This window comes from Triticum dicoccoides, chromosome 2A, assembly GCF_002162155.2.
Source record: "Triticum dicoccoides isolate Atlit2015 ecotype Zavitan chromosome 2A, WEW_v2.0, whole genome shotgun sequence".
NCBI lineage: Eukaryota > Viridiplantae > Streptophyta > Magnoliopsida > Poales > Poaceae > Triticum > Triticum dicoccoides.
In genome coordinates this window covers 605,985,557-605,996,809 of record NC_041382.1, presented here as the reverse complement: position 1 = coordinate 605,996,809, position 11,253 = coordinate 605,985,557, and the positions used below count along the sequence as shown (strand labels likewise).

The window sequence follows — 11,253 nt, the reverse complement described above, 5'->3', positions numbered from 1 at the left end:
ATTTCAAGTTAAACCTGATGATAATTGAACTTGAACATAAAGTTGGTCAGGTCATGGTGCCACTGAATCGGGCTGCCAAGTGCAACCGCATTTGCCTTTATGGGGAGGTTGTTAGTCGTCCGTTGTCATGCCTTTTGTCGGTGCCTCCAACGAGGGAATGTTATGGGCATGCGTTACCCTGGCCCGGTAAGCAGACATAATCTTGTGGACCCGTTGTTGTTATGGTACCGTGTCCCTGTTTGGGACTATTTATTTGCCACGACGGTGGTAGTTTTGCCTTTGGTAGGCTGGGTCACCCAGGACTAAGCCCAGTGGGGAGTTGGCCGGAGTGGCCGTAAGAGTGTCATGGCAATGGGAGAGTTCTGTCGGAATGCCGTTGGTCCACCCGAATGGGAGTGCGAGGCCATGGGTTCCGTGGTGTCGGTAAAATGCGCTACCTCTGCAGAGTGTATTAATCTATCGATAGTTGCGCCCGCGGATAAGGGCCCAGTTCATAAGTAAGTCACACCATGGATCAACTGTTAATAATAAATCTTGCACACTAATTTAATTGCATTGCACTGGTTGGATCATGATGTTGTCAGTAAGACTGACAGTTGTGGAATCACTTGTGATCCGGAAGGGATCACGGTTTGGTTACGAGATAACCAGTTGGACCAAGTATGGTTCCGTTCGTGCTTCATCTTGAGCACTGTTCGGTTGTGAGGCGACCTGTTGGTAAGAGAGTCCGGGTGACTCGATGCACAAGTTTGGTTTTTCACTGCATGAGTAACATGATGTTGTTTGCATTTAACTTGATTAAATGTCATGATATTGTTTGTCATTATGGTTATGTTTGCTATGAGCTTGCAAGTACATTCAATGTACTGACCTGGCGTGTTATGCCAGATTTCAGGAAAGTCTAACTAGATCGGAGTGCTGCCGTGTCTAGACCGTGTCCACATTGGTGTCCCTATGCTATGGAGTCCCGCTACGTCGTTGTTCCGCTGCCGTGTAGATGTCGTGCTCGAGGCCCGTCTATGTTCACTAAATAATGTACATATTATTCAGCCGCACCGAGTGTGCCGCTAGGCCTCGTAACTTGATGTAATGTCACACTTTGCTTCCGCTAGTTCAATAAAGCGGTGATTTCTGTACCAAGATGTTGTGCGTTGCCAGAAGACATGATCTCTAGGTTGGTAATGCAAGGTAAATCGGTCGCTCTGAGCCGGGGTGCCACATGTTTTTTGGTGACTGAAGTTTGTTCGGAGTCCCGGATGAGATCACAGACATGACGAGGAGTCTCGAAATGGTCGAGAGGTAAAGATTGATATATTGAAAGATTCGGACACCGGAATGGTTTCGAGTGGTTCGGGTATTTTTCCGGAGTACCAAGGGGTTACCGGAACCCCCCGAGGGAATTCATGGGCCTCATGGGCCACGGGAGAGAGGGGGGGGGGACAGCCCACAAGGGGTGCCCCCCATGGGAGTCCGAATTAGACTAGGGGAGGGGGCGACGCCCCCCTTTCCCTCTCCTACTCCCTCTCCCTTTCCCCCTTTCCCACTCTGGAAAAGGAAAGGGGAATCCTACTAGGACTAGGAGTCCTAGTAGGACTCCCCCCATGGCGCGCCCCTCTAGGCCGATCGCCTCCCCCCTCCTTTATATACGAGGACAGGGGGCACCCTAAAGCACAACAGTTGTTCTCTTAGCCGTGTGCGGTGCCCCCTCCATAGTTTACTCCTCCAGTCATAGCGTCGTAGTGCTTAGGCGAAGCCCTGCGCGGATCACATCACCATCACCGTCACCACGCCGTCGTGTTGAGGAAACTCTCCCTCGAGCCTCTGCTGGATCAAGAGTTCGAGGGACGTCATCGAGCTGAACGTGTGCTGAACTCGGGGGTGCCGTACGTTCGGTACTAGTTCGGTTGGATCATGAAGATGTTCGACTACATCAACCGCGTTAACCTAACGCTTCCGCTTTCGGTCTATGAAGGTACGTGGACACACTCTCCCCCTCTCGTTGCTATGCATCTCCTAGATAGATCTTGCGTGATCGTAGGATTTTTTTTTGAAATTGCATGCTACGTTCCCCAACAAGAGGTTGATCTCGACCATCTGATCAAGAGTCAATCTCACGGACACGAAGACGGCGGACACTCGCACGTGATCGGCCGGCTGAAGGTAAGCTTTTCCCTACTTTTATGGGGTTTGTAAGTTTTTGTATGATTTTGTTCCCACGACTACAAGTTTATGTACTAATAGTAGTATTAACTCATTTTATTTTGACATCACAATTAAACCACAACCAATTTTCCTCCAACCCATGTAATTGTATGTTTATTTTGATTGATGATGAGGGTTCCAATCCACGTTTTTGTAGGGCAGGGTTCCAATCCACGTGATGGAACCTGTACCGTCATGATTTTTTGAGCGGTTCATGTACCGTCACTTTTTTGGGCAGTTCCTGTACCGTCACGAACCCGGCTGATGATCCATTCAGCCCAACCCAAATCGAGCGGTCAAGGTCGGTCGAGACCCCATCAAACGCGGCGCCATTCTCTCTCCCAAGCGGGCGGGCTCCATCCAAAGCCCGCGAGCCAGCCCCTCAGACCCATCCAGCCCACCCTAGCGCAACAACCCAGACGGCTGTTGAATCAAGAACACTCTAATAACTGTTTTTGTATTAGTTTTAATCCCGCTGGAGGAAGTAGTTGATTTTCTAGCACCCATTGATACAAAAAATTAAAAAAATAGCGACAATGCACGGGGCATCATTACATTATAGCCCCTCTGTAAACTAATATAAGAGTGTTTAGATCACTAAAATAGTGTTTTAAACACTCTTACATTAGTTTACGGAGGGAGTAGTAAACATCGACTGAGATGCCATGGTTGCTGAGTTGCAACTGAGATTGATTGAATTAATCGCTACAATGCACAATTAAACCAAAGTTTTTTTTGTTGACATCACAATTAAACCACAGCTAATTTTTCCTCGCAAAAAGAACCACAACTAATTTTCCTCCAACCCACATAATTGGATGAGGGTTCCAGTCCACATTTTTGTAAGGGAAGGTTCCAATCCACGTGATGAAACCTGTACCGTCACGTTTTTATTTTGAGCGGTTCCTATGCCGTCATGTAGGGGACACGAACCTGGCTGACGATCCGGTCAGCCCAACCCAAATCGAGCCGACGACGCCGTGAATTGTTGCAACCAACGAAAACAAAAGCTGGAACATGCCTTCACATTTGCTGGAAGCATTTTTCAATTTTGCTTCAACCGCCCACCGGAGCTCTTGACCCCCTCGCCAGCGACGCCGTAAATTGTTGCAACCGACCAAACAAAAGCTGGAACGGGCGTTCACATTTGCTAGAAGCGTTTTTCAATATTGCTTCAACTGCCCACCGGAGCTCTTGACCCCCTTGCCGGCGACGCTGTAAATTGTTGCAACCGACCAAACAAAAGCTGGAAAGGGCGTTCACATTTGCTGGAAACGTTTTTCGATTTTGCTTGAACCGCCCACCGGAGCTCTTGACCCCCTCACCGGTGACGCCGTAAATTGTTGCAACCGACCAAACAAAAGCTGGAACGGGCGTTCACATTTGCTAGAAACGTTTTTCGATTTTGCTTCAACCGCCCACCGTAGCACTGATTTTGTTGCAACCGGCAACCTGCAAAGCTTCCACCGGTGAGTTTTTTTGCTTCGATGGCGACAGATGGAAGTGGCGACCAGGGAAACGGCGGCGATGCGAGCGGCATGCACCCGACGACGAGGGTCGGCGAGGGTGGTTGGGCGCACACCTAGTGTTGCAACCATGAGGGGCGGCGAGGTGCTACTGCTGTCGGCCGGTGCTATATAGGCGTGATGTCGGAGCGGCGACCCGCCATGGCGGGAAGCTGCAAAGAACACGACGGACGACGATGAGGGATGGGAACGGTGACGACGAGAGGTTGCAAGCGCAACACGGGAAGTTCGGTGCGCGGCTCGCTGTCGGGTGCGGGGGCGGCGCTCTCCTTCCTCTTCTTTTCCCTTGTGCGGGAGGTTGACGATGGGTGCGGGAGAGGATGTGGGAGAGATCTAACGGAAGAACGTGTAGATCGAACGAATCTGGCCAGACCGGTCGAAACTTTCGGCCGGTGCACCGGCACAGAGTACCGCCCTAATTGTTTTTGTATTAGTTTTAATCCCCTTGGAGGAAGTAGTTAATTTTCTAGCACCCACTGATACAATTATAAAAAAAATCAGTGGCAATGCGTTGGGCATCGTTACATTACAGCAAACATCGGCTGAGATGCCATGGTTGCTGAGTTTGCAACTGAGATTGATTGAATTAAATAGCTACAATTCACAACTAAACCACAGTTATTCTTTGACATCACAATTAGACCACAGCTAATTTTCCTCCGACCCATGTAATTGTATTTTTATTTTGATTGATGATGAGGGTTGCAATCCACGTTTTTGTAGGGGAAGGTCCCAATCCACGTGATGAAACCTGTACCGTCACGTTTTTATTTTGAGCGGTTCCTGTGCCGTCACGTAGGGGGGACACGAACCCGGCTGACGATCCGGTCAGCCCAACCCAAGTCGAGCGGTGAAGGCCGGTCGAGACCCCATCAAACGCGGCGCACCGGGCGGGCTCCACCCAAGGCCCGCGAGGCAGCCCCTCAGCCCCATCCAGCCCACCCCAGCACAACAACCCAGACGGCTGGCGAATCCGTCCGTACGCGGACAACTGTCCAGAGCCCCCCCACGTCGACCCGCGCAGTAGACCCAGTCCAGGAGCACCCCGCCCCCGCTGGCGCACCAACGCCGCGCCCACGCCAGCCCGCCCCGAACAAACCCTAAGAAGGAGCACGCGCCGCAGCGCCCATATAACCACCTTCCCCCGCGTCGGCGTCGCCCCCCCGGTTGAGAGAGTCGTGCGTGCCCCCGCGTGTTCTCCGCCTACGGCCCCTCCTCTCTCTTTGTATCCCGCAACCAAAAACTACCCCAAAAAAATTCGCAAAACCAAAAAAATCCCCCGAGGCCCGGCGGGATCTGCTCCTCCTCCCCGCTATATACCGATCGAGGAGATAGGGTTTAGCGCCGATTCGCCGGGGGGGAAAATCGAAAAAAAAGGAGGAGGAATCGCGATGGCAGCGCAGGTGGCGGTGGCGAACGGCGGCGGCGCGGCTCCGGCGGTGCCGGCGGCGGCCGTGGTCCCCGCGCCCGTGGCCGCGGCGGCCGGAGGGGTCACGCAGCCGCTCCCGACCACGTCGCTCTACGTCGGCGACCTCGAGGCCAACGTCACCGACTCGCAGCTCTACGAGCTCTTCAGCCAGGCCGGCCAGGTCGTCTCCGTCCGCGTCTGCAGGGACGTCACCTCGCGCCGCTCCCTCGGCTACGCCTACGTCAACTACAGCAGCCCCATGGATGGTACGGCGATCCCCTCCCCCCCTCTCGTATCCATCTCTGCGCGATTTGTTTCGATGTTGTTGAATTGCGGTGTGGTCGGACGGCCGGAGGTTTTTGGGGTCAAATAGATAGATCCAATCTCGTCTATCAAACATCTGTGGTTGAATTGGTCGGACATGGATTGGTTTTGTCCGCAATTGAGTAGGTAATTGAAGCGATTATGCCAGGGAAAATTATTTCTTTACAATTGATTGATGCAAATCTGTTTCTTGCAATGTAACTTGGATTTGTTGTGTTCTTGGTGATGGGAGGGATGTCAGCGCCCCTTGAATGTATCGTGTTACAGGACGAATGCAAGAGAATGATGCAAAGCCATTACTTTTGTTGATAATTGGGTCTCATTTATAATTTAATTGCCAGGTTGTTCCTTTGCTGTATTTTAGGTATGTAGGTTTTGGGGTCATCTCTGTGCTGCCTATATGGCAAGGATTGATGCGTCTCCCTAATTGATTAGGAGTTGTGGTATTAGCTGGCCTTTAGCTGCTACTAAATTATTATTTGGACTAGCTGTTACATAGATAGAGTAGAGACACTGAGCGGCATTCATTCACTAGCACGGTAAATTCTGTGTGCACATTTTTCTGTATCCACGATGATGTTATGGGGTGTAACAATATGTTAGGTACTGCATATGGTGCATGCTGTAGATAACTGGCAATTAAATATGGAAATACATGTTTTTGATAAAAAACAATGCTTTAAGCCTCATCAAACTACATCATCTGTCAGCATTGTTGTTATTCAATTGCTGCTTTGTTACTATGCTAGTATTATTGTAGTTAACATCTGGAGTATATCATGCTGCTTGACTAATTAGTTCCATTCGACAGCTGCAAGAGCAATGGAAGCGCTGAACTTTGCTCCACTGAACAACAAGCCCATTCGAGTTATGTACTCGAACCGTGACCCAAGCAGCCGTAGAAGCGGATCTGCAAATATCTTTATCAAGGTGCTGTCTCATCTTTTAATTTGCATAGCCACTCTAACATAATCAGTTTTTCTCTGGACTTATCTCTGATGTGAGCATTTTGAACTTTTTCCAGAACCTTGACAAGACAATTGACAACAAAACTCTTCATGACACCTTCTCTGCATTTGGTGCAATTCTATCATGTAAGGTTGCCATGGATGATATTGGCCAATCCAAAGGCTTTGGATTTGTTCAGTATGAGAAAGAAGAGTCTGCACAGTCTGCAATGAAAAGCCTAAATGGCATGCTTATCAACGATAAGCCTGTCTATGTTGGACCTTTTCTCCGCAAGCAAGAGAGAGATAATTCTTTTGACAAGGCAAAATTTAACAATGTCTTTGTGAAGAATTTATCTGAGTCTACTACAAAAGATGATCTAGTCAAAGTATTCAGTGAGTATGGAACTATTACAAGTGCTGTTGTAATGATTGGCATGGATGGTAAATCAAGGTGCTTCGGCTTCGTCAATTTTGAGAGCCCAGATGATGCTGCTCATGCTGTTGAGGAACTTAATGGAAAGAAAATCAATGACAAAGAGTGGTATGTTGGTAGAGCTCAGAAGAAGTCTGAAAGGGAGATGGACTTGAAGAGAAGGTTTGAGCAAAGCATGAAAGATGCAGCTGATAAATATCAAGGACAGAACTTGTACTTGAAGAATTTGGATGATGGCATTACAGATGATCAGCTACGTGAGCTGTTCTCTAACTTTGGCAAAATTACCTCTTGCAAGGTAATTTCATGTTTTGCGATCATACTTCTTCTCGTTGTCTAAATGATGTATGATCATTGCTGACCAATTTTTTAATAGATAATGCGTGATCAAAATGGTGTTAGCAAGGGCTCTGGCTTTGTTTCATTTTCTACCCGCGAGGAAGCATCTCAGGCTGTAAGTTTGTTTCCCAAATATTGCTGTATCAGTTGTTCTGATTCACAAAATGGCTTGACTTGTTCTTTGTTTACGCAGCTCACTGAAATGAATGGCAAAATGATATCTGGAAAGCCATTATATGTTGCATTTGCACAGCGTAAAGAAGATAGAAAAGCAATGTTACAGGTACAGTTCTCGAATAACCTGAGTTTCTTTCATAGTAATGTCAAAATAGTACTTATTGATAGTGACCACTGTATATAGACAAATAACAGTACACTGATGCCATGGTTATTGCTGCTTTTTATCACATGGAATAAATTGGATTTTGGATGCTATGATAGAGAAGACAGGTCATCTGTATATCTAGATAAGATGTTCAACTTGAACCACCTTCATTCACTTTTTAAGTTTCATGTTATTTTCACATTTGAGGCTCAATACTTGAGGATGTGCATGAAAAATGGGACTTTCATAGTCTGCACCGTAAATTTAAATTATGCTCTTGACATTTTTTCTTATTTAACTTGATTGAACACTGCTTCTGTATTTTCTTGAAAGAGCAAGTTATTACTGTTGATTTATTTCTGATTATCCATTGTAAATATGCTGATGGTAACAAATTCCATATTATTCAGGCTCAATTCTCTCAGATGCGCCCTGTACCAATGACCCCTTCTATGACTCCTCGACTCCCAATGTACCCTCCTATGCCTACTCTTGGGCAGCAACTCTTCTATGGGCAAGGTCCACCTGCTATGATACCCCCTCAGGTACTTGTTGTAAGCTGTGTTAGTTTCATTTCAAACTTTGTGTTACATTCAGGTTTTCCTGATGTAAAACTGGAGAAGCAACATTTTCCCATTTTTTTCAAGTTAAGGTACAAGTAGCTTGTGCTGTCTTAAGTTTTAGTTTGCACCCTATTTCATAGGGGGCATAGCAAGGGGTCAGTGGAAATGTTCTTCTAGCGTAATGGTCTACCAAATTTATAGGGGTGAATCAACATCAGTGTTCAATATCCAATTTGTTTTTGATGTTTGTGTGTTTGGTTGGGAACATACTCTTGAGTTAAAGTAAATGTAGCTATGCGGTGTGTAAGTAAATATGGGTTGTTCACTTGTCAACACCATTGGATTATTTATTCCGTAGTTACGGCATGCTCACAGTGAACACTTTTGTTGTCATGCCTCGTTCGTTTTGGCATTTTGCTTGAAATTGTAGTCATTTTTGTGAATTATGTTAATATATACTGCATGCTTCCTGCTGGCATTTTAATTTTTATTATTTGCCTAGGTGAACTTAAATGGAAATTGGAAATGTAACAGCTTTATACTTACCATATTCCTACCTTTACTTTTTTGTAGCCTGGGTACGGTTTCCAGCAACAGCTTGTTCCAGGAATGAGGCCTGGGGGTGGTGCCCATATGCCAAATTACTTTGTGCCAGTTGTCCAACCAGGTCAGCAGGGTCTGCGCCCAGGTATCAGGCGCAATGGTCCTGGGTCTGCTCAGGGACAGCAAACTCCTCAGCCATTTCAGCAACAGGTTTGCTACAATGCATTCTCGTGTCTTTACATTTCTTGCTATCAATTATTGGAGGCTGTTGTTAGGGTGATATTTTTGATGGCAAAAGTAAATCGGCCTTTTCCTCTTTGCTAAGAAGTATAATGTGCCAGTGTTTCACTTCTTTGCTAAGAAGTATAATGTGCCACTGTTCTTATTGTTGAATTCCTTGTTGTGCTGGCATTGTGTGGCTAAGTGATTTTTGCCATAGAGTAGTGAAATTACAGTGGCTTATCGCATATCTTATCACTGTTGTTTTAACAGATGGTTCCAAGGGGACGTGTCTACCGGTACCCACCTGGACCTCGTCACATGCCTGAGGTTCAACAGATGCCTGGGGTTGGTGTTGGAGGTATGGTTCAGCCATATGATATGGGAAGCTTCCCTGTGCGAGATGCTGGCGTGTCACCTGCTCCTCCAATTGGAACACTCACATCTGCCCTTGCAAATGCTACTCCAGAGCAACAAAGAACGGTATGTCTGAATGAATCATCTTCTAACTGTCTGTTGTTTAAATCTATCCGTTACTCCATGCTAGTATGATTGTTTGGATATAATATGCCCATGCTGTTCTGTGTCCATTTGTACTGTCAGTTTTCTGATATTGTAAATAATCTCTTCCATCCAGATACTTGGCGAAAGCCTCTATCCACTTGTTGAGAAGCTTGAACACCAACAAGCTGCCAAGGTGACCGGCATGCTTCTGGAGATGGACCAGACGGAGGTGCTGCATCTGCTTGAGTCTCCAGAGGCTCTCAAGTCCAAGGTTGCTGAGGCGATGGATGTTCTCCGCAACGTGGCCCAGCAGCAGAACCCCAACGCCCCTACCAGCCAGCTCGCCGGTCTAACCTTGAGCGACGGCATTATCTCTTAGATGAGAGTCAGTTTGCAAGCAGTCTCATGATGCTATAGATTGTTTTGTCCTCCATGGTTGAACTTTGGTGAGTTGCGTTTTTGCACTGGTTGTTAGGCTCTATCTGCCTGGTCTCTTTGCCAATGATTGGCAGGCACCTTTTCCCGTGTTTGGCTACTATTGAGGGCTTGGTTACATACCTCTTATGCGGTTATGACTTGCCGAAAGTTTTGCTATTAAATATGAGTGAAGAGTGACATTGCTGTCCGACAATACCTGCTTCAGTTGCTTTGTATGGGATACCATCATCTGCAGGGGTACTGACCAATGGCTGAAGTTTTTTCCTTGTTATTACGTACCGTTCTTCAAATATTAGTTTCATAAGATATGCTAGATGGTATGGCGTGCTCTGCTGACCATAAGTATGCTTAAAAGTTATTTGTCTAATTTTTTCAATCTTGCTTGTTACTTTAAAAAGAGAATCGTCCGCCACACTTTGTAGGAGTACTCCCTAAACTAATGTTGGAGCATTTAGAACACTAAAGTAGTGATCTAAACACTCTTATATTAGTTTACAGAGGGAGTACTTCTCTAAACCATTTTCAGTTATTTCATCAATGTATGTAAGCATTCTTAGTTAGCACTAAAAAACCATCAGCAAAATCAACCCAAAACAACAATGGGAAGTTGGCATATGGGCGCTTCACATCATGAAATCCAATCAGGTTACCAATCTGAATTAATGTTCAAGACTGCATTGATAGTGATGTTGCAAATTCTGTTTGGTTCCTTGGGGAGCTCTAGCTTGCATCGCATGAAGGAGCTTGGTTGATGTTGGTCTGGTTGAGCTGATGCAAGTAGTAGAGAAGTGTGTTTGGTGGACTGCATGATATGAGGCAGGCTAAGCTCAAATTTTGTTTGGTATGTTGCATGTGGGGTTGTATGAGAGATGCTACATACAACATGTTTTTTTTGTAGTCTGCAGATATCTTTGATTCAAGGTGCTTTGGTGACATGAACTCCAACTCAAATACCTTTGATTGAAGCAAAAAAAAATGGTGCTTGTACATACTCCCCACAATCTGCCTTGCATGGGAAAAAGAGCATCGATACTCCACTGCAGTCCATACAATCAGTCCATACTACTTTTATAGCAAGAAAAGAGCCTGCCCTAGAAAACGTTGCAGGACGAACCGTGCAGGTGCACAGCCACCAGCATCACGTCGGTAATTCCATTATCCATTGCGGACTATTATCCTCTTGCTCTCCGTCGTGTCGGTAAATAATATGGACGAGCGAAATCTAGTTTTTCTATGGCACAGACATGTCTTCACAGCTTTGGGAGCAATATTTTCACACGACATCTAGACAAAGTACGTACTGGATGTACGTACGTACCGAAAGTTGTGTAGTTGAACGAAGCAATGGTCACGGATGTAGACGCAGCTTCTACACATTAGCACAATAGCTGTTTTCACACGACTTCTGTACTTCATGAGGAGGAGGAACACCAAGTAGAAACGGAATAAAAGTGTGACTGATCGACAAAGGTGCCTAAT

The 11,253-nt window shown here is 46.4% G+C and overlaps 1 protein-coding gene across 1 annotated transcript; it reads left to right on the top strand.

Annotated features, from left to right (window-relative positions):
- The first annotated feature begins 4,887 nt into the window (after window positions 1–4,887).
- On the top strand, window positions 4,888–9,978 carry LOC119355660 (polyadenylate-binding protein 2-like). The gene is made up of 9 exons (XM_037622504.1): window positions 4,888–5,402; window positions 6,272–6,390; window positions 6,485–7,141; window positions 7,220–7,297; window positions 7,376–7,465; window positions 7,918–8,052; window positions 8,644–8,823; window positions 9,106–9,315; window positions 9,470–9,978. Exons 1-9 carry the CDS (start codon window positions 5,120–5,122, stop codon window positions 9,713–9,715), a joined length of 1,998 nt encoding a protein of 665 aa, XP_037478401.1. The 5' UTR covers window positions 4,888–5,119; the 3' UTR covers window positions 9,716–9,978.
- Window positions 9,979–11,253: the final 1,275 nt, after the last annotated feature.